Genomic DNA, 22,425 nt, shown 5'->3' on the forward strand with positions numbered 1-22,425 from the left:
CTCCATCATCATCTTGAGGTATGATTTCAGGTTTGCATCTTCTTTTCCTGGAGTGTTTGGCCTTTCAGTGTTTGCTTTGATGGGAGAACTGGGTTCTGATGTTGCCAGGTTGTCTTGGTTTCCACTGTGTAAGTTCTTTCGCTTTCCTCTTGCTATCTTGTTGTCAATGATTGGTTCCTGTCTCTCCCGTGTACCAGGTCTGTGTCCCTGGATCTCAGCTGTTCCAGGTGGCAAATGGCTTGAGCATTTGTTCTGCACACAAGGGCCTTCTTGGTGGACACCGAGTCCCTAAGGCAGAGTTCCTGCTCCCCTGTACCATCTGGAGGGCCGTGCCTTCTGTACCCTAGGTCTAGCCCTCTCTGTGCCCCAGCTACTCATAGTGCAGTCTCGCCAGGCCTGTGTCTTTGTATCTCCTCTGTTCCTCGTGGCATGTTGCTCGAGTGTTTGGTCCACATGCAATGGCTTTCCAGGCGGATACCAAGTCCCTATTCCAGGGTTCCAGCTCCCCTGAACTAACCGGGGGACGTACTTTCCAAGCACTTGGCCCAGACCTCTCTGTTACCTGGCCACTCACGGCGCAGTCTCACTAGGCCTGTGTGCCTGGATCTCTGTTATTTTTTTATTAACAGGTGACTTTTCATAGCAGTAGAAACAAAAAACAAAACAAAAAAATCAGAAACATGGTCTACCTTGGCCAACACTGATGGATATAGTATCAAGAAAGTGTGTGCAAGAAAAGGAGTAGCAAATTAGATTGATTCAAGACCATCTGGGACTTTGTTGACTTATTCCCGAGAGCCTATATGCAAAACATTTCACATTCTTGGGAGAAAAATCAATACTATTTCTGGAGAACTGTTCAACAACTAAAAGGCAGAAAGTTGATTCATTCAAATATAATAATTATACCAGAAAGTTATATTTTGCAAATTCAAGCATTTTTTTTGTTTCATATTATAGACCTTTTTTACTTGATAAAAATATCCAAATATCCCTGAGGTCATAACACATTTAAAAGTTATCAAATGAAATGAATTTTCACTTCTAGCATTGTTAGTTGAAGTTCAAAGCAGTTTTTGGTATTTAAAGAAAATGTGGATCTTTTACTGCTGAATTCTTTGGAAATGTTTTCCTTATCACAGTTATAACATTGATTAGAGGTTCAGAACCAGCCATATGGAATTACTCTGTCCCTTGACCCAGAGCTCTCTATTGTATTCACAAACACTACAATGGAAGAGCTGTGTGTGAAGTCCTTTTGAACTGAAGCTACCTTATTTACTATGAGATAAAGGAACTAATTACAATTAGCAAATGATATTAAAATCAAAACTGAGTTCAATATTGAATGGATAACCATCAACTGGGTTATGTTTTTGAAGACTTAAATTTGAGGATCAAGGTAAAGGTTTCAATAGAAAGGCCAATAATTATTCATTTAGCATAAACATAGAAAGTAGAAACCTGGAATTCCTGAAAACCCTAGGACAACTAGAGGCTCATGCCTAGGCTCTGAAGACACCTCACAGATTCAGTGCCACTCAGGACATAGGTAACTTGCTTCTTAAAAACCAGACAAATACATACCTATAATAGAAACCTTAGAAGTGGAGCTTAAGGATGCTTTTGACTGACAGCTTATGACATACACTATACAGTTAAATTTAGGCTTCTCTGTGAGAGCATCCCAACATGGGAACCATAGGGCACTCGAAATTTCTTATTTGTATCAGTGGGAAAAGACAACTTTTTGTAGATCTTCAGAGTAAATTTTCCTAACAAGTAGGTTGAATTCTGATTTCTCTTAACATATTTCTAAGAACATCTCTAGAGTAGCTAATATCATTAGCCAATTATGGATGCAAAGTTATTTCCAGGTGATATAAGCCAGATGGTAGAGTAAGAGATCTTGGCCTTCTTTTCTACCACGAAGTGCAAAAGTTTGGAATCTATCCATGCATTAAAATAACTCGGAAATAACTCATGAGTCCAATTAAAAAGCTATAGCCATACAGTGAAAGAATCCACCCAATGGAAAGAGGACAGTTTCATTTTGTCTGTATCTCCTCATTCTATAAACTGTCACAGCTCAACAGAGAGATAGAACAAACTTAACTGAGAAAACAAAAGACATATTCTAAAACTTATGGAACAATGACATAAGAAATGGAAGAGGACACAAATAGATGGAAATATATCTTGTGTCCAGAGATTGGAAGAATCAACATGTTCAACATTTCTTTGCAACCAATAATAACTTATATATACAACACAATCTGGATCAAAATTTTAGTGGAAATTTTTTTTAAAATAAAAAAAATTATAACGAACTACACAAGATGGTAAATAGCCCAAAGCATCCCGACAAAATAAAGTTGACAACATCAAAGTACTGCACCTTGAATTGTATACCAAACCTATGATAATAAAACACAGAACAGAATTAGCATAAATGTAGACACATAGAACAATGGAACAAAAGAAAGAGCCCAGACAAAAAATGTAAGCATGTACTATCACTGCTTTTAAACAAGGGGTCATCAATCCATCTACTGTAGAAATGTCTTAAACTACTGTAGAAATGTCTTATACCTACTGTAGAAATGTCTTAAAATGGTTTTTAATGTAATAATAAAAATAAATGAGCAAACAATAAATAAATAATTAAATAAATGGGAGTTTTGCAAACCAAAAAGTCTTTTCAAAGCAAAATAACCACAAAATTAAAAGCAACATGTATAACAGGATAAAATATGTGTCTGACAAGTATTCAATAAGCAAATTGTAGTAAGGAATTCAGACAAGTGGCAAAACCCAACAAAGAACTGAATTTAAATTGATTAAACTATACAAATAGATATATTTCCAAAGCTAACTTGGTGATGGCTACTGAATCCGTGAAGAAGTGCTAAAACCCTTAATGGTCCTGAATATGAAAATCAAAAGAACCGTGAGATGTCATCCCACTTATGTTAGGATGGCTGTGGATACCTCAGTGGTAGAATGCTTACCTAGCATGCTCATGGTCCTAGATTTCATCTCCAGACCCACATCAATGTCAAAAAAACATTGGTGAGATTGTAGAGAAAAGTTCACCTTCGTACATTGTTGCTGGGAATGCAAACTGCCATAACTGTGACCATATGACCCCAGTATCATTCTTCTGGGAAAATATTCACCGCCACGTTTATTGGAGCATTATTTACAATAGCCAAGAAATAAGACTGACCAAAGTGTCTGTGGATAGATATGTAAATAAAGAAACTCCCCCACCCCTCTCTCTCTCACATATACACCAGATTATTATTTATCTTTAAGGCAAAAGCTACTTCTCCCACTTAGAACACAATTAACTAAAGTGGAAGACATTAAAGTAGAACACAAAAACAACACTGCACGATCGTTTGGATACAGAGACATTTAAAAGGAGAAAATGCAGGCCAACAGAGTAGAAAAATTTTACCCGAGGTAGCAGAAGGTGAGATGGAATAAAGAGGTATAGGCCAAAGTATACAGAGGGGCCATTATAGAGAAATTTGGATATTCAAAGGGCAGCCTGGGGACTACTAAGATATGCAGGGCAACAGTGTTCTGAGACAATGTATGTTATGATCACCACTTCACTGCATGTATGGATGTAAAAAAATCGTTCTGTATACTTCATATCTTATATAGTAAAAATAAAAGAAATAAGTGATTTATTTTCTTGTGCTAGTCGAATAGTTCAAGTCTTTAATGTCCGCAAAAGGCTCATGTGCTAAAAGGCTTAGTCATAGGGTGGCAATATTTGGAGGTGTCAGAATCGTATAACTGAGGCCTATTAGGAAATTTTAGCTTACTGTTAGGGCATACCTTTGAGAGAGATGTGAGTCCCAGTCCCCTATTCATGATTTTTCTCTATGACAGACAGTCATCATTATTGATGTCCTTGTTAGCAGTCTAAAACAGACCAGTAAACCTGTTCTCTTTAGAAGTTGATTATCTCAGGTGTTTTTTTTATAGCAGCAGAAAACTAACACATCTCACACGTGGAAACAACTATTGCTCTGCTGATGAAGTCTTTGCCAACAACACCTCTGTTAAGTTCACTATTAACAGAATATCGATTGTAACTACCTTCCCTGAATTTCTATGAATGCTGCATCTCCAATAAACTTTCATGATCAAAGTGTTCAACTACTCATTTAAAAAGGGCCATTGTTAGAAAATGGCCCAGGCTTTGTTACCCACTGGGGGAAAAAAGAACAAAGGATATCCAGAAAGGCACCAGAGCCATAAAGATAAAACATTAAGAAATCAGTTCTATCAGAAAATAATAAGAGGCTAGACTTACTTTCCCTGGGGAAAGCCACAAAAAATTTTAAATATCATTTTTACATGCAGGTAGGTGGTGTCAGCTCACAGTAGTTTGCATTTCCACATCTCTTTGACAGTCATGCCCACTTTATTATTCATGACAGTTACAAAAGGCAGGGATGTAGATGCCATCCATCTAATGTGGAGGAAATGGTTCCATTTGGAATAGATTAATATAAAATTTTTTATTGGCATCTCTAATTTTTTAATGTAAGCTATTGGCAATTTTTAATGAGAAAAAGCAATAATGTAACAGACATTTCTGGATCACTTCCTCAAAAAGCTAAACTGCAACTCCAAGTCTCTCAAAAATCTTTTTAAAAGATGCCTGCTTAATCTCCACAGAAAATTACACAGATGTGCATACTCATTTGTGCATCTTCTGTGTATTTGTGCATTAATTAAATACTTTATTTTAAAAAGCCTCTCCAGAGAAACCTCTTTAAATGCTTTGATTTCATAAATGTGTTTTCGTTTTAACCTCATAGTTCCCTGTATTAAGTTAGGGGGAGGGATTTCAAAGAAACTGCCTGGCTTTGGCATCACAGTTTCATTTAACCAGTTGCTGTGGCCACATTTGATCATTTTATATGTATTTAGAGTATTTCACATTATGCTATTAATAAATGCATAATGTATAGTAAATGTTATATTATTAGAAATTAATTCTGACAAATTTTCTAAAGGAAACTTAAATTACTTATAGTACCTTTCTTGTAAATTTAACTGTGAAAAGAGCATGAACTCAAAGTTAGGTGGGAAGCGATAGGAGGGTGTCGAGGGCAGTTATGGAGCTGGGTGTTGAGTATGCTCAAAATGTATTAAAGAATTTTCTAGGTAGTGGTGGTGCATTCCTTAAATCCTAGCACTCTGGAGGCAGAGACATGCAGATAGATATCTGTGAGTTAGATGTCAGCCTGTTCTTCAGAGCAAGTTCCAGAACAACAAGGGTTACACAGAGAAACCCTGTCTTAAAAAAGAAACAGAAAACGGAAAAGGAAATCATCAAGGAATTAATGAAAACATTGTTAGAAAAAAATCCATGAGCAGTTTGTATATGACTATATACATACAGATGACATGCATACCTGAGGGTAATGCAGTCAACTGAACAAACAGTGCAGCTTGAGAATCTGGGTGAGAAAAAAAGCACCATTCTATACTGAAGCTGTTAGAAACAACAATGGGCTAAAATCTCCTCTATGTAAGATGGCATAGTGGTCTGGAAAAAGCTAAACAAGACTTGTGGTCCATGATGTATTTTATGACTTTGGAAGCAGTTGAATGCTTCAGATAACAAGATGGAAGTAAATGACAACACTGTAGCACATATTTATTCATTCAAAAGACAGACATGACATCATCCTACAAAAATCTCAGGATTTAGAATCAGGATCTTCATTTGATTCCAAGCACTGCCTGATATATGTTATGTGATATTGGATGAGTTAGTTAATATTTCCCACTTTCACTTTCATTAACTGTAAAATACTAGTGTCTACATAATATAATTACTAAAGTCAAAGAATGGAGAAAATAAACATTTTATATGAAATTATGTAAAAAAAAAAACTACGACTAAATATTTTTTGAAAAAGACCAGAATTTGAGGGTGCTGTCCTGGGTGGGAGAGATCTCGGTGCAAACCTGGCAACCTGGATTTAATCCCTGGAACTCATGCAAAGTAGAAAGAGAACCAAATCTACAAAGTCATTTTCTGACTTGCACACAAGCACTATAGCAAGCACAACTCCACCCACATGCTTATATAGAGAGCAGCTCAGTAACTCAACCATCTCTCTATCCCCGCCAGAGTAATTTTCATGTCATATGGCACTATGTCAATCTTTAAGGTGTTTTGCTTGACAATATAAGGTTCACATATAAACTTTTTTAATTGTGGAATTATTTCAAGCAACTTTGAAGTTAGGTATGTCTTTCATTTTTGTGGGAATGACTTAATGTCGAAATAAGAATTCCCATCATCCGAGCTTGCTGAAAGTTAATATCTGTTCAGAAAGACTAATGGCAGGAGGATGGCGCATTAAAACAGCTCCTAACAGTCTGCAGAGGGAATAAAAGGCATTCCTTTTCTCTTAGATATTTTTTGAGTGGGCAAGAATTATCTTTTGTAATTATAAGCTTGGGGCTGATTTATTGTTTTTCATCTCTAAAACACGCTTTCTTTTAAGCATAGTGCTTTCAGGTAGAGAACCCAGGCCTGGATAATGTAACTGTGTGAACATTTAGAAAAGCTTATTTTCTGCATCTCACACTTTCTTCAAAGACTTTCATGTCCTCATTCAGCTTCGTTTATCCCAGGTAGTAAATAACATGTCATGATGACCATTAAAATTTCCTACTTGAAAATTTCTGCCAGCTACTGCTTTATTTCAATAATTTTTAAAACTTATTCTCTGATGGCGGATATCAGCAACATTTGCAAGGGTGAAAGACACAGCAGTGGGCAGAGCAATGGGTAGAGATGAACACAGCACGCATGACAGGAACACAGAGTGTCTCGAGATGACCCAAATGAAGTGACGGAAGAAGTTGGGAGGGCAAACTTCTCTGTTTAAATTTTTCCTTTGTCCTTCTTATACCTTTTATTTTGTAGTGTATTTAAGACATTCTAAAAGTCTATAAAATTTTAAAGAAAATTGAACCGATGTAAATGAAGGAGGGTAGACAAAGATGAACTGTGCCCGCCGATGGAAGTAAAGTTTTGTATTCAGGCATTCATGTCAAACACTGTGATGGATATCTGGGAAGATTGTTTACTCACATGCAGAATACTGTTTATTATGTTTCCTCATTCATCTGTATAGTTTAAGTCACAGTCTAAGAAAGCTGGCAGGGAACTGCTTAAGCTACCATTTAATGGTTCTTTTTTTGTATGTACATTAATGTGTGTAAACATGTGTGCACTGTGAGAGTACATGTGAATGCAGATATGTATGTCTGTTTTAGCACATGTGTGTTCAGGGCAGAGACTGATGTTCAGTGACTTTTTTGATCATTCTCTACCGTATATACTGATGAAGGATCTCTCACTGAGCCTGGACCTCATTGTTGCTGCTAATCTTTCTAGCCAGCTTGTTCAAAAGAGTTCCTGTCTCTGCTTCCTGCATTGAGATTATGAGTGGGCCACAAACCAGCCTACCTGGCTTTTACTGGATCTGGAAATCTTTAATTCCTATTCTTATACTTGTATGGCAAGCATTTTATCTGCTGGGCTTTGTTTTCAGACCCACCAACTGGTATTCTTTATTATCTTCAAGGAATTTGGGCTCAACTTCTGGGCATGTCTGGAGAAGTGTTTCCAGAGTTGATGCATCAAGGAAGGAAGACTTGTTCTCCACGTGGATGTCACCTTCTGAAGGGATGGCCCAGATATAGAGAAGTCTAGCAGTTTCACCTGGCTATATTCTGTTCCTTCTGAGTGAGTACATCTATCACTGTTCCTCCCACCCTCCACTGACATCACCCTCTAGTTTTTTCAGTCTTTCTATGTGGATTCTATACTGGAGGTTCTGAAGGAATCTTCAGTTCAGGCCCCTAGCACCAGATTGGAACTTATGAGACTTTTAGCTTTGTAGTCTGGATAGGTACTGGATTATCACCAATCTCCACCATACATATGGCCATTGCTTTGACTACCCAGCCCCTATCATGAAAGCCATTCTAGTAAATCCCCTTTCATAATATGTGATGTTTACATGCATTTTATTGGTTCCATTTTCTAGTGAATTCTGTCCAACAAAGCTACCTCTGCCACCCATATTTGTTAAGCAAATCTGGCCATACTTTTCCTCCTCCACCCAGGGGGCACTTATGAGGTTGTTATGCTTATAAAATCTCTTTGGATTTTTTTTTTTACTCACTGCATGCTGCATTGGTTTTATTAACATAGATCATGCAGTACTGAGTCTGTCACACAGAGAGAAAAGGCTTTCTTCTGTGCCTACTCACCTCGACTGTCATCCTCATTGTCTTCCCAGGCTTCCTCATTTGCCAGCAGCGGGTTCTGTGACTCATTCATAGACCTCATAGGGAAGAAGTGTCCATCACCAGGGCTGTTGGAAAAGAGAGGTGGTGAGTTTGCAACTGACATAGACTTTTATTTTTAATTCAAATTTACTTACATACAGAAGGAGGGATTGAGGGAAAAGGGAAGGGAGAGAAAGGGGGAAGGAAGAAGGGAGGGACAGAGAGAGAGAGAGAGAGAGAGAGAGAGAGAGAGAGAGAGAGAGAGAGAGAGAGAGAGAGGGAGGGAGGGAGGGAGGGAGGGAGGGAGGGAGAGGGAGAAAGAGAGAGAGAAGGCAGGGAGGGAAGCGAAAAAGGAGGAAGGGAAGTATGTGTGTGTAAGGGGGGAGGTGTGGGTACTTGTGGATGTGTATGGGTGCATACTGGAAAACAGTGTAAGGGAATTGGTTCTCTCCTTTCACCATGTAGATCCTGGGGATTGATGCAGGTTGTTGGGTTTAGTGACAATGAACCATCTCATGGGTTCAGGTAAGGCCTTATTTTCTGTTTCAGGCTGGCCTGGAACTTGTAATCTGTCTCAACAACCTGAGTAGTGGCATATAGGTGTGTGTCATCATGTCCATCTAGTACACACTTTTGAGATGGTAATAATATTAGAAATGAGATACGATCCTGGCTTTGGGGTTGTGTTGTTTTGAGGATTCTCTAGTCAAGTGCTCTACTACTGAGCTATATCCCACAAGACTTGAGGATTCTTAGTTCTTTTGCTCTCAGTTTCCATGTTTTGTTTTGGCTGTATGAGTGTGACAATTTCTGTTCATGAGACATTTTCAACTTGCTTTCCACAATTCCTACTATAGCAATATGCAATGCAGTTTCATAATATCATTTAACTCTGATAGTCCTAATTATATTCCATTATCATTCCCACTGTTTTGATTCTAAATTTTCAAGGGAGATGAGAAGAAGACTCACAATCACTAAATATAATGTTAAAAAAGCTGCTGTGAAGGGTGAGAGAATGCTCTTGTACTTGGTTATATTTATTTGACTTGTAATGTAGAATGGGGAAGAGAAATGGCAAGGTATCTCTGCAGTGTAGTCTAGGGATAATTTATCTACATGATAGTCTACTTTGTGAATCTCTATGATAATCTAGACCACATACCTAATTAATTTCTTGGCATTTACAGATAGGAGGCTGTGGCAGAAACCATGGTGGCCCTAGTTAGATACTTACATAGTTTCAGAAATTAAGTCTATATAGCTGAGTGTATTCTTTTTTATTGGATATATTTAATTTACATTTCAAATGTTATCCCCTTTCCTGGTTTCCCCTCCATAAACCCCCTATCACCCCCTCCCCCTGCTTCTATGAGGGTGTTCCCCACCCCTTCACACCACCTGCTCTGACATTCCCTACACTGGGACATTTAGCCTTTGCAGGACCAAGAGATTCTCCTCTCACTGATGCCCAACAAGGCCACCTTCTGCTATACATGCAGCTGGACCCATAGGTCTATGTGCACTCTTTGGATAGTGATTAAGTCCCTAGGAGCTCTGGTTGGTTGGTGTTGTTGTTCTTATGGGGTTGCAAACTCCTTCAGCTCCTTCTTCTTTTTAAAGAGTCATTCTTTTTATTAAACATTGTATTTATTTATTTTTACTTATATGAATACACTATAGCTGTCTTCAGAAACACAAGAAGGCATCAGATCTCATCACAGATGGTTGTGAGCCACAATATGGTTGCTGGGAATTGAACTCAGGACCCTGGCAAGAGCAATCAGTGCTCTCAACCACTGAGCCATCTCTCTAGCCCCCAGCTCCCTCAATACTTTCTCTAACACCTCCATTGATGTCTTAGGCAGGGTTTCTATTCCTGCACAAAACATCATGACCAAGAAGCAAGTTGGGGAGGAAAGGGTTTATTCGGCTTACACTTCCACATTGCTGTTTATCACCAGAGGAGGTCAGGACTGGAACTCAAGCAGGTGAGGAAGCAGGAGCTGATGCAGAGGCATGGAGGGATGTTACTTACTGGCTTGCTTCCCCTGGCTTGCTCAGCCTGCTTTCTTCTAGAACCCAGGTCTACCAGTCCAGGGATGGCACCACCACAGTGGGCTGGGCCCTCTGCCCTTGATCACTAGTTGAGAAAATGCCTTACAGCTGGATCTCATGGAGGCATTTCCTCAACTGAGGCTCAATTCTCTGTGATAACTCCAGCTGTGTCAAATTGACACAAAACTAGCCAGTAGAATTGGGGACCCTGTTCTCAGTTCAATGGTTGACTGTGAACATCTGCCTCTGTATTTGTCATGCTCTGGCAGAGCCTCTCAGGAGACAGCTGTATCCGGCTCCTGTCAGCATGCAATATTGTCTGGGTTTGGTGGCTGTATATGGGCTAGATCTCCAGGTGGGGCAGTCTCTGGATGGCCTTTGCATCAGTCTTTGCTTCAAACTTTGTCTCTGTATTTCCTCCTGTGAATATTTTTATTCCCCTTTCTAAGAAGGACTGAACATCTGCACTTTAGTCTTCCTTCTTCTTGAACTTCATGTGGTCTATGAATTATATCTTGTGTAATCCGAGCTTTTGGTCTAATATCCTCCTATTAGTGAGTGTTATTTTGTGTGTGTGTGTGTATGTGTGTGTGTGTGTGTGTGTGTGTGTGTGTGTGTGAGAGAGGGGGGGGGAGGGAAGGAGGGAGGGAGAGAGAGAGAGAGAGAGAGAGAGAGAGAGAGAGAGAGAGAGAGAGAGAGAGAGAGAGAGAGAGAGAGAGAGAGAGAGAGAGAGACTGGGTTACCTCACTCAGGATGTTATTTTCTAGTTCCACCATTTGTCTAGGCATTTCATTAAGTCAATGTTTCTAATAGCTGAGTAGTACTCGATTGTGTGTCCCTCATTTTATGTATCAATTCCTCTGCTGAAGGACATCTGGATTCTTTCCAGCTTCTGGCTATTTATAAATAAGGCTGCTATGAACATGGTAGAGCATGTATATATGTTGGAACTTGGTATATGTTGGAACAACTTTGGGGTATATGTCCAGGAGTGGTATAGCTGGGTCCTCAGGTAGCTCTATGTCCAATTTTCTGAAGAACCTCAGACTGATTTCCAGAGTGGTTGCAACAGTTTACAATCCCAACAACAGTGGAGTGTTCCTCTTTCTCCACATCCTCACCTGCATCTGCTGTCATCTGAGATTTTCATCTTAGACATTCTGACCGGTGTGAGGTGGAATCTCAGGGTTGTTTTGATCTGCATTTCCCTGATGACTAAGGATGCTGAAAATTTCTTTAGGTGCTTCTCAGCCATTAGCTGAGTGTATTATAAGTTTAACTCTCAATCATTATTGAATTATTTATTTGATACTATATGTACTTTTTCTCCACTTTTTGAATGCTGTCAATAAAAAATGATTATAGATTGTATTTATATCACTCTACAGAAAATGTCAGAATACTGATTATCTAAGTAAATCGGCTTTGGTTTCTGTTTTTGTTTTTCTATGCTAGAGTGATGCAGTAATAAAGTTTGAGTGTGTGATAACAATGTATGTAAATAATTCCTGCTAACAGTTGTCAATAGATATTACCCATTGACAAAGTTTTTTTGGTCTTTATATCTAGAAGAGTTCACACTCATACAGACAAAGAAGACATGGAAATTGAGAGCAATTTAGTAAGTAGATGATAACACTTGGATGATGCTAGCAGCTTATTTGACCATGACTTTACAGAAAAGAACTAAGAATCCTCAAGTCTTGTGGGATATAGCTCAGTAGTAGAGTGCTTGACTAGAGAATCCTCAAGACAACACAACCTTACACAAATAATCCTGTCAGACATTAACCATCATGGAAGAAGTACTGCTGCAGCAAGAGAAGGGAGGAGGAAGAGAAGGAGGAAGAGGAGGGGGAAACAGAACCTTCGTTATTAGCTGACTCCAGCAAAGTTTTTTTCAACAAAAGAACATGAGTTTATTGCTATTTCAGCAGTAAACCTACAACATAAAAAAGAGCTGAGGCATTCTCTGTCCTAGAGCTTTTGTGGTTTTTGATGATTTCACCTGGCTCACAAAGTCAGAGGATATAGTCTAGCGCTACAAAAAGTTGTTTTTTGTTGTTGTTGTTGCTTGTTTTGTTTTTTTAATTTTGAGACAGGGTCTCACTATGTAGCCCTGGCTGTCCTGGAACTGATTATTACAAAAGTGATAAGCTTTAATATTCATCATACACAATCTTAGTGTACAATAATATGGAACAGATAAATATAATATTACATAGCCAAATGCAATAGTTACAAGAAAAGAATGCCATAAGAGAAAATTCTTCCTATTTTTAAGGGAAAATGGAAAACCCCAAATGGTATATAGCAAACATCGAAAGAAAATAAACAGAGAAAAACATATATCCCAAAAGTGCTAAAAATAATACCTTGACCAATACTCTTAGAAATTATTTTTCCTTTTTCACAATTGGAGTTTACTCCTAATGTCATAAAGTATGATCTAAAACCAAGAACAAATGAGATTGATTTAGAGACTGAAGGTTATTCTTAGGACTTCAATTGGAGTCCAACTGAATAAAAAAATTAAGCCAGGTCTGATGTCACACAACTTTAATCCCATTACTTGGGAGGCAGAGACAGAGGCAGGCATTTTTCTGAGACTAAGTGATGGAAGCATACTCAGCCCTATATGGACAGCTATACCAACCCTTCCAAGGTTCAGGAAACATCACAGAAGAAGGGGCAGAAAGAAGGTAAATGCCATAGGGCATAGACATGGACAACAAAGAGATATCTTTTGGACCTGACAGCCATTACACCTATGAACTCACTAAAGATATGGCTATCAATCTGCACAAGACTTGCACAAGATTAGGTCCATCAGCACTTCATTATATAGGGGAAGATCTCAGGAAACCGTATCCCTCACTGAGGGACCACTGGTCATCAGCCGTTGTTGGGGAAAGGAGTATTCTTTTCTTCCATGGTGCAACTACTGAAAAGTTGTCTTTGCTCCAGTAAATAGCCTCTTACTCATGCACATGCAAGCAACACCGATTTGAGTGAGAAACACACACACACACACACACACACACACAAAAGATATAAAACTAGAAAACTTATTGAGAAGAAGGTTTCAGCAGGAGAGAAGAGGAGAAAAGAAAGAGAAACGGAGTGTGAAAATAACCAAAATTCATTATAAACTGTCAAACAAACACATCAAAAAAAATCTGTTGGTTGAATTCACAGTTCATCATTGGCTGCTTTCAGTGGTAATAATTACATACCTGGACCCAATAGGTATTAACCAGAACTTCTTATTATCGCCAAACACCTGCTGGATATTCTTGATGAAGCCAAGATTGAACCCATTCTTTTCTGGTCCACTTGTAAATACTGGTGTGCAAAAGGCCTCTAAGAATGTCCAGGAGAGTTGAAAAAGAGGAAGAAAGAAACAAAGCAATATATTTCACCACTGTGATAATTTTACATCTCTCAAAAAATGTGACCTGTATTTATGATCTTTTTGCTGTTTTACCATAGGTCCATGTTATTAATTATTGCTAAACTACCTAGTAAAACTCAGTTTAATCATTTAATAAAAGATAAAAATTTTACTGAAAATAAGAAATTTGTACTCTTATGTTTTAAAAAACAGTTTAAATACACAACAGCAATAATAGAGCATGGGGGGGGGGGCATGTCTTTGGACTGCTGAATTTAAGAAGTGCGGGAACACATTTAACTGCACTTTATTTGAATCAAACAGGCAACAACAGCCAAATGGTCTCCATCTGTAGATCTGGGACCAAAGTAATGACACATAAAGAGATGATAATGACATTGATTTGGTTTTGAAACATTTCAGAAATGAAGATGTTCACAATGAAACCTGCAATGTAAAAATAACCTAGTTTTACTCCAGACAAAATGTCAACGGGTGAACTGTAATCACCTCAAAGACTATGAGGAATTGGGCCACATTAGCACACATTATTTTTAGACACACATTTATCCCATTAAGCAAACACTTTCACTGTTGGGCTCTGGCTGCATCTTACCATTTCCCATTTGTCCTTTGTTTTCAGACCCTGTTATCATGAAGCTTTTAGTACTTTTCTACTTTTGTAGCTATCTCTCAACCAAATGTGCTAATTTACTGCCCTAAGTACTACGTGCTACACATATATTTGATTTAGAAAAATGGGTACAGAGACTTTCCTAGCAAATGAATTCTCAAAGTGCAGTGGCTTTTACACTAAATTCCTTTCCAATCTAATCCATCCCAGTTAAACATTTAACACTCGAACACTTTCTTCTTATTCCTTGTGTACTGACTTGTAGAGCAGGTAAATGTCCACTCTACATATAATAACAAGCCCATAGTACTGCCGGCAAAATCCTCATTTAGTGAACAGATTCTGCAGATTTAACATGTATTTTTCACTTGCATAGTCCTTTTATCCACTCCTTTAACTGAAAATATCAGTTTGGTTCTTTATATAAATAAGTGCACATTTCTACAATTATTATCGTGTGTGTGTATGTGTGTTCACCTGTGTATGTGTGCCATTTTGTGAGTGTGAAGGACAAAGGAGAACTTGTGGAAATCAATTCTCTCTACTGTTTGGCTTCTGGAAATTGCACTCAGGTTGTTAGGCTCTTGGCAAGCACCTTACCTGCTGAGACATCTCAATGGCCCAGAGGTTTGCATTCATTCTTGTCACTCATTTGGATTATTCTAAGGACTCGTAAAGATTCGGGTTTGAACTGTGTGTCATCAGTTAGTTTACCTGTCTTTACTTAGTAAGTCTTCCTCCTGATATTCATTTCTTTGTAAGGAGACTGCTTTGCAGTCAGACTTCTGAATTTGAGAATGTATTACCCAATGTGTACTATAGCGAACTATGACCATTTTGGGTTCTCTATGGATTCTACTCATAATTATTCTGAGGAGTTTGTAAGCTTTGTTCACTATTGTCTCTGTTTGGAGGCAAAGCGCTTTTACTAAAGCTAAAATGCTTTATTGTTAGATTTTATCTTTTTAGGGAACAACCCATAGGGCATGGTGATACATTAATATAATTTTCTTAGTCTTACCTAAGGTAGTTTTGTTTCTGCTGACAAGCCAACAATGGTAACCAAAGAGAATCACAAGGCTGACAAAAAACATGCAGGCCACAAAGAGGAGAAAGAGGACATGGAACTTAGAGCGCACACTGGGCAATTCCCCCTAGAAAAGAAACAATAAACAAGGAAAACGACATTAGAGTGTAAGTACATAGCTCTGTTTCCTATAGAGATAAGTAGCTTTCACATTAAAAACTCCAGCTCCGACTGTACACAGATTTTATAAACTTAAATTTTATTCCATGCATTTACTTATTTTGCATATATGCATGTTCATATATATACATGCATGACAAAGTGTGCATGAATGGAAGCTCGAAGACAAGTTGCAGAGTCAGTTCTCATCCTCTTCTATGTGAGTGCAAGAAATTAAAGTCAGGTCACCAGACTTGGTGGGAGTGCTTTAGCTTGCCAAACTACTTGCAGGCCTTGATTATTATTTATTTATTTATTTTTGTTGATCATCATACCTTATTAAAAACATGTCCTTAGCTTAGGAAGTCTGAACTGTATTCTTGTTTAAGTGAAATATTTAATGCTTCAATTAGAAAAAAATAATGTAAAAAGGTATGCTGAGGTCATAAATGATGGGACACTCAAAGTCCACTTGTCTTGAGAATTATGCATCATTGGCTAGCAGATAAAAAGGTCACTATGCTCATCCTATCATCAGAAGGTGACCATAAAGATTTCTCTTACTGTTTTAAACAAAGCCTCATGTGACAAAGCCGTTTAAACTTTTCTCCTGCATGAGTGTGTGTGTGTGTGTGTGTGTGTGTGTGTGTGTGTGTGTGTGTGTTGTCTTCGAGTGTGCTTGTGTACCACATGCTTGCATGATGCCCACAGAAGGCAGTAAAGGGTATTAGATCCCCTGGAACTGGAGTTGTAGATGGCGAGGGCAGTCAGTGCTCATAACTACTGAGCTGTCCCTCTAGCTCTTATACCAGCACTCTATACATCATGTTTCTTTGGCCATGTGTATGTTAAAAAGGCTAGAGTACTGGATCTAAAAAGCTAAAACACAGAAATTTAAAATGTCCTACCTGAACTCATAACCTGATTTTAAAGTTGTTGACAATTTTAGGTGTGTGTGTGTGTGTGTGTGTGTGTGTGTGTGTGTGTGTGTGTGTTTTCTTACAACAGAAATAAAATGAACTGGTATATTGCATGTTGTGGGACAGCTGTTTGGACAGCAAAAATCAAGCAGGATTTTAAAGGTAATTGTAAAAGTAGGAAGCTAAAGATTGTTGTAGTTAAGTGGGACATTGAATTTCCCATGTAGTGACAGCTTTTGATATATAATTCTAGAACAGAATGGATGTTCTAAAGTTCTATAGCATGCATAGCATGTAACATTTTGTCTTCAGAAAAGAGCCATGGAAAGCATTTTGAATTTCAGAATGAGCAGCTGGAGGAATGACGCTGGCTTATTTCCTCCTTTCCTTCAATGACCATTGTTTCGGCATGATAAATTGGCTTGAGATATTTCCAGATGCCCCCCAATGATAAAGTTAAAGTGATTCTTAAATGAAGTGGAACTTCACTTCCGAATGATCCTATTCTACTCCAGTTACAGGTTAGTGCCTGGCAACGCTTGATAAGTTCAAACACTTTAGATTTCTTTCTTTCCTCAGATGCTATTTTTATTCATTTTTACATAAGGAATGCTGGACCTCTTCCAGGTCGGATATGTTTGCAGTACGAAGATAAGGAAAAGCAAGCATATCCGATACTCTCAACTGTGAAGGGTCTGGGTGAGACCTGCATAGGACAGAGCAGTCCAGGAAACAGCTGCCTTAAGGACTTGAACTTTTAGGAACCTTTATCTGAAACCCTCCCTCTTGAGATGTCCCCTCCATAAAATTTTAAACTAAACACACAGATTGGGTTGGCTTGGGTTGAGGTTGGTTTGATTCATGGTTATTTTTTCTTTTTGTTTTGTTTGGCTTTGTTGTTCTTAGGTAAAATTCCAAATGCTATTTCGTAGTGCTTTTTGCCTTTACTGAGATTTTGATCTCAAGATTTCTATTTTTTTGGAAAAAAAAGCTCACATTGGTTTTAGTAGAAAATGGACAATATGAAAGAGCTAAGCAAGTTCATCTGTTTTGACAGTTTGTTCACATTTTATGCAGTGGTGCCCCATCACTTTCAAACTTTGTCTGTCTGGTGTAAACTATCTGCTATGCTGTGCTTGATAGGGTTCACAGTATCAACTGCTCTTCTGCAAACAGGTCCTATGTTCAAAAATGCATTTTGAGGAGATAACCAAGTTAAATCACTAAGAGCCATGATCACCAGAGACAGTTCAGAGGAATATTTGTAAAATGGTAATTCCTATGTTTCTAAAATAATAGTTCATAGCCTTTGTGAAGAGGTTCATAGACCAGTGTGGTAGGTGTGCATTATTTATTTTGCAGAAAGCAAAGATTAATCTCTCCATTGAGAGTAGAATTTGTTTAATTTAATACTGAAAAAAAGAAATGATGTGATGGTCTTCTGAATCCTTTGTTCTAAAAGAGTCTTTGTATAGGAGACTCATCACAGGCACAGTACATGTAATCACAGAGCTTATGAGAATATTTATGTTCAAGTTCTTCATTCAAAATTTACAAGTCAGGTGATCTTCCACATGTTACTTAGGTGCTCTGAGCCTCAGCTTTGTCATTTTTGAATGTGACAAATAGTTTTTATTTTGCTACTTCACAAGATTGTGATGAGGATCAAATGAAATCATCAACATAAAAATATTTCAAGAACCATGAAGTACCGTACAATAGAAGTTGTTATTCTTGGGAGCGCAGCTTTTCTCTTTGATGTGGCTTAAAAATATATGGCAGTGTATTTTTTATTTTAAAAAAGAGGCTCAACTTAATTAACCTCAGAAAGCCATCCATCCTTAGTATATAATGTGGTCCTAAGGCCACAGTGACTGATAAGAACCACTTCACCAAACTGTCAATGCCCTTTTCAGTGTAAGGACAAACTATGACAGGCCTCATGGCATCTGAGATGACAGACATAAGCTAGACTACTGTGGAGGAAAAACAATGATAGGGTAAGAAAAGGCCATGCTCATCGTGGATTTGCTGGTACTTCTGGTACATTTCTCGTGATAAATTCATAATCGGTTATCATCTTTTAAGAATCAAGGAAAGCATACAGTACCTGGCTTGCATTTTAGTATTTGATTATTGGCTGGCTAGGGGAGCTAAAGGCAAAAATGTGTGAAATATAATGTTGTTTACTTTGTGGTAAAGGTAGAGCCATAATTCAATAGCAGCCCACTGTGTTAGGGACCGAGAAAGGTATGTAAGAAAGATCAAGGCTCACACTTCCCTGCTGATTGGATACAGCCAATTTTCTTCATATTTATAGTAGTAGCTCAGCATGCAGATAGAAAGCCAAATAGGTCATGGAAACCTGAGCGGTGGGGAATAGATCTTGTGCCGTGGAAACGGGCCAAAGAAGAGATATCAAGATGTGTAGCTTTGTGAAATGTTTCCTATTTGAAGAAAATATATGTGAAAAAAATAATCATTTCTGCTTGTAATTTGAATTAGGGATTTTGATATATACTCTATAGCTCCTGATTCCTATAGCTATTAAATATCTGAACCAATTAATAAAGTTTAATAGAAAGTGTAATCTACATGACTAGGAATAAAAGCAACAATTCATAATTTAAATATTCTTAGCTATTTAGCCTCTCAGTGTCTTGCCTTTTCTTTTTTCCAATTCATTATAATTTATATTCTCACCATGTGATTTATGTTATTTCCCTGATGGTTTACTTCTCCAGCTAAGAAGTGATATCCATGTTATATAGGCTCTTGTAAAATTTCTAAAGTAATAACCAGAAGCTCTACTCACATTTGTGTTTTCCTATTCACATATGTTTGGATAACTTTCATTTTGGAAGCCTTATTAACTGTACTTTAGTGTAGAAAAGGGATTTCTTTGAGAGTCTAACTGAATTAATGTGACAAAAACATTATATTCTTTATATAATATATAAAAATATATAATTATATTTAATTATATTTTATCAGGTTCTATACACATATGTAAATGGAAAACTTACCTTGATGTTTTAAAATAGATGGGATATGACTAATATTTCCAAGTAGAAGCATGAAAGTAAGTTTTATTTTACATCTTTTTTAGATTTTATGATAATTATAAGACTAACATCGCTCCACTGGTTCTTGGTAAAGAGACAGTGAAGTAAGCAATAGAGACAGTATCGTCTCCCCTTCTCTCAATTCTCAACCTACTGTTTTCATACAAAGTCAAAAGAAAGGCTGGATATGGTAGTGGATGCCTTTAATCAGTCCCAAAACTTGGGAGACAGAGGCAGGCAGATCTCTAAGTTTGAGGCCAGCTAGGTCTACAAAGTAAGTTCCAGAACAACCAGGGTTACACAGAGAAAGCCTGCCCCCCACCGAAAAAGAAAAACCCACCAAGTTCAAAAGAGACTTCCTGTTTCATTTTGTGTGTATGAGCCTATGTGCCCATCAGTGGATCTTTCTTCTCAACAAAAACTTCATAACTACCCTCTGATCATGGAAATACTAAGTGATTTCTAACAAATTTCTGTTACCCTCTGATCATGGAAATACTAAGTGATTTCTAACAAATTTCTGTTACCCTCTGATCATGGAAATACTAAGTAATTTCTAACAAATTTCTGTTAACTCCTTTTTATTTGTTTGTTTAAGAAACTAGTGATTTGGCTGGGAAGTGGTAGCACACACCTTTAGTCCCAGTACTGGGGAGGCAGATGGAGGTGGGTCTCTGCTACTTCAAAGCTAGCCTGGTTTACAAAGCCAGTTCAAGAACAGCCAAGGCTTCACAGAGAAACCCTGTCTCAAACAAAACAAAACAAAACAAAAAAAAAAAACCCCAAAAATATAACTGGTTAAAAAAAAAAAAAAGGTCTTTAAAACTCAATTACAGACATATTTTAAAGAGTGGGTCAGCAACGAGGTTACTCTCTCGAAGAGTTGATACAGAATTTTTTAACTGGAATCTTTTCTCAACTGTTTCTTAAATCCCAACATGGAAAACTTGTTTTTACTACCTTGCCTTCTGGTGACATAATTATTTCAAAATGCAAAGGATATGGGTGGGGAGTGTTACATTTAGAGAGACTATGTATGTATTTACCTTGGAGGGAACCCATTAGGGATTTTCAAAACTTACTCTCCAGTATTTGATGAAGTAGCTGAAGACTGTTGTAGCAATGTACAGGCAGTAGAGAACAGAATAAGCTAAGAACTGAAGGAAGAATTTGTAGTTGGAAAATCCGATGCAGTTATTAACCCTAAAAAGGAGAAAAGAACGGATGTGAAATCAAGACCTATTGATTGAGAACACAGCAATACTTAAGTGGACTAACTAAAGGAAGCACATGACTCCTGCTGCTTCATTATGTGTTGTGTAGAAACCTAACAGAGATAGAAGTCCCTTAATATAAACAGACAGGAGAAACAAGTCCACATCTCACTGATTTCTCTTTTTATTTACTGGCACAGAGTCACCTGAACTACATAATAGCTTTAGAATGGCTCCTGAAACACCCAAGCAAACCTGGATTTTCAGTGATAAAAACATGGTGAAGTCTTAGTAGCTATACTTTGACATGTGCTTTTTGCAATTAGGTGATTCCAGATTTTTTTTTGGTCTGAAACACAACTTTTATAGAACTGCTGAACTTAAATATCTGTAACATTTCAAAAAGCCATCTAAAATCAGAAATGAATTGCATAATGTTGAAGAAGAGAAATACTTTGTGCTGTATTTCATTACTGTGCTCAATTGCTAAAGTTAATGGGCAGAAGACTGTTAGCTTTGGGACCTCAGGAATTTACTACCATAGCTTTACTAGTATTTAAATCCTTGTGTTAAAATGTTATTCCTCCCCTGTTCCTCACCTCACGTAAGTACAAAGTACAGTGAATTACAGCAGCAAAAGTAGTCATGTTGCAATTCAGATTAGGAAAGTGGGTACATTGAACAACTTTGACCCTTTTAGAGGATAAACACAAATGAAAGGACATACCATGGGCAGTGATGGTCCATTTTTAAAACACACCTGCAAAGGGAACAAAATACAGTAGGATAAACATGGCTATGAAAATAAAGAAATGCCTCAAAATTAAACTCATGATTTCAGCAATATTTTTTACATAGTTCCAACAAAGCTATCTACAATCTTCTACCACTGTAACTCTAAAATTACTGCCTCCTCAATTACTCACAGGATAACCAAATACAACTCTAGAAGTGCAATCTTGAAAGGGACAGGGCACTTCAGACTACTGATAAAGTGAAAAGGTTCAAGATGCCACCTTGAGCTTTGTTTACTTAGTTTAATAATAATACAAGGGAAATATATATGCCCACATTTTAATCAAGAGTAAGAGAAATAGTGGAATAGGTACTCAAAAACAAAGGCTTGAAGATTATAAACAAAAATGGGATTGTATAAACCTAAAACAATTTGAGAGACAAAATAAAATACAATATTGGTTAATAACATAAGATAAAAAATAAGTATCTATACCTCTGTATTGATTTAAATGATTGAATAAACAAAAAAGTGGGGCAAGAGAGACATATCTCCTTATACAGATGCATTCTAAATAATTTATGCAGATACTCACTTTCAAGGAGAGGAATCTTATTACTTTAGTGGGAACTATCTATGGTGACTCCCATCCAAAGAACACAGGTCATAAATGAGAGGGGGACAGAATAATTTTATACTCTAAACATCTGGCAAATATCAGTTGAGAGAAATGTTCAATATTAACTCTGAAGTCAAAAGTCACATTTATATGTACCCTTGATACCATATAAGGGAATAGTACTTTATCTCTGTGGTCTTCCTCCACAAATCAAATTACCCCATCATAATGATCATGAGAAAAGAGCAAACAA

At 37.5% G+C, this 22,425-nt stretch overlaps 1 protein-coding gene across 1 annotated transcript in view; it reads right to left on the reverse strand.

Moving 5' to 3' along the window:
• Window positions 1-22,425, reverse strand: part of ZDHHC15 (zDHHC palmitoyltransferase 15) — a 131,927-nt gene that overhangs the window by 31,610 nt on the left and 77,892 nt on the right. The window contains exons 6-10 of the mRNA XM_080910801.1: window positions 21,545-21,577; window positions 20,686-20,806; window positions 15,454-15,586; window positions 13,641-13,767; window positions 8,329-8,432 (exon numbers count right to left, since the gene is read on the reverse strand). Coding sequence (XP_080766927.1) covers window positions 8,329-8,432; window positions 13,641-13,767; window positions 15,454-15,586; window positions 20,686-20,806; window positions 21,545-21,577 — 518 coding nt within the window. The remainder of the gene's footprint in view (window positions 1-8,328; window positions 8,433-13,640; window positions 13,768-15,453; window positions 15,587-20,685; window positions 20,807-21,544; window positions 21,578-22,425) is intronic.

The sequence above is a fragment of the Micromys minutus genome (assembly GCF_963924665.1).
Source record: "Micromys minutus genome assembly, chromosome: X".
NCBI lineage: Eukaryota > Metazoa > Chordata > Mammalia > Rodentia > Muridae > Micromys > Micromys minutus.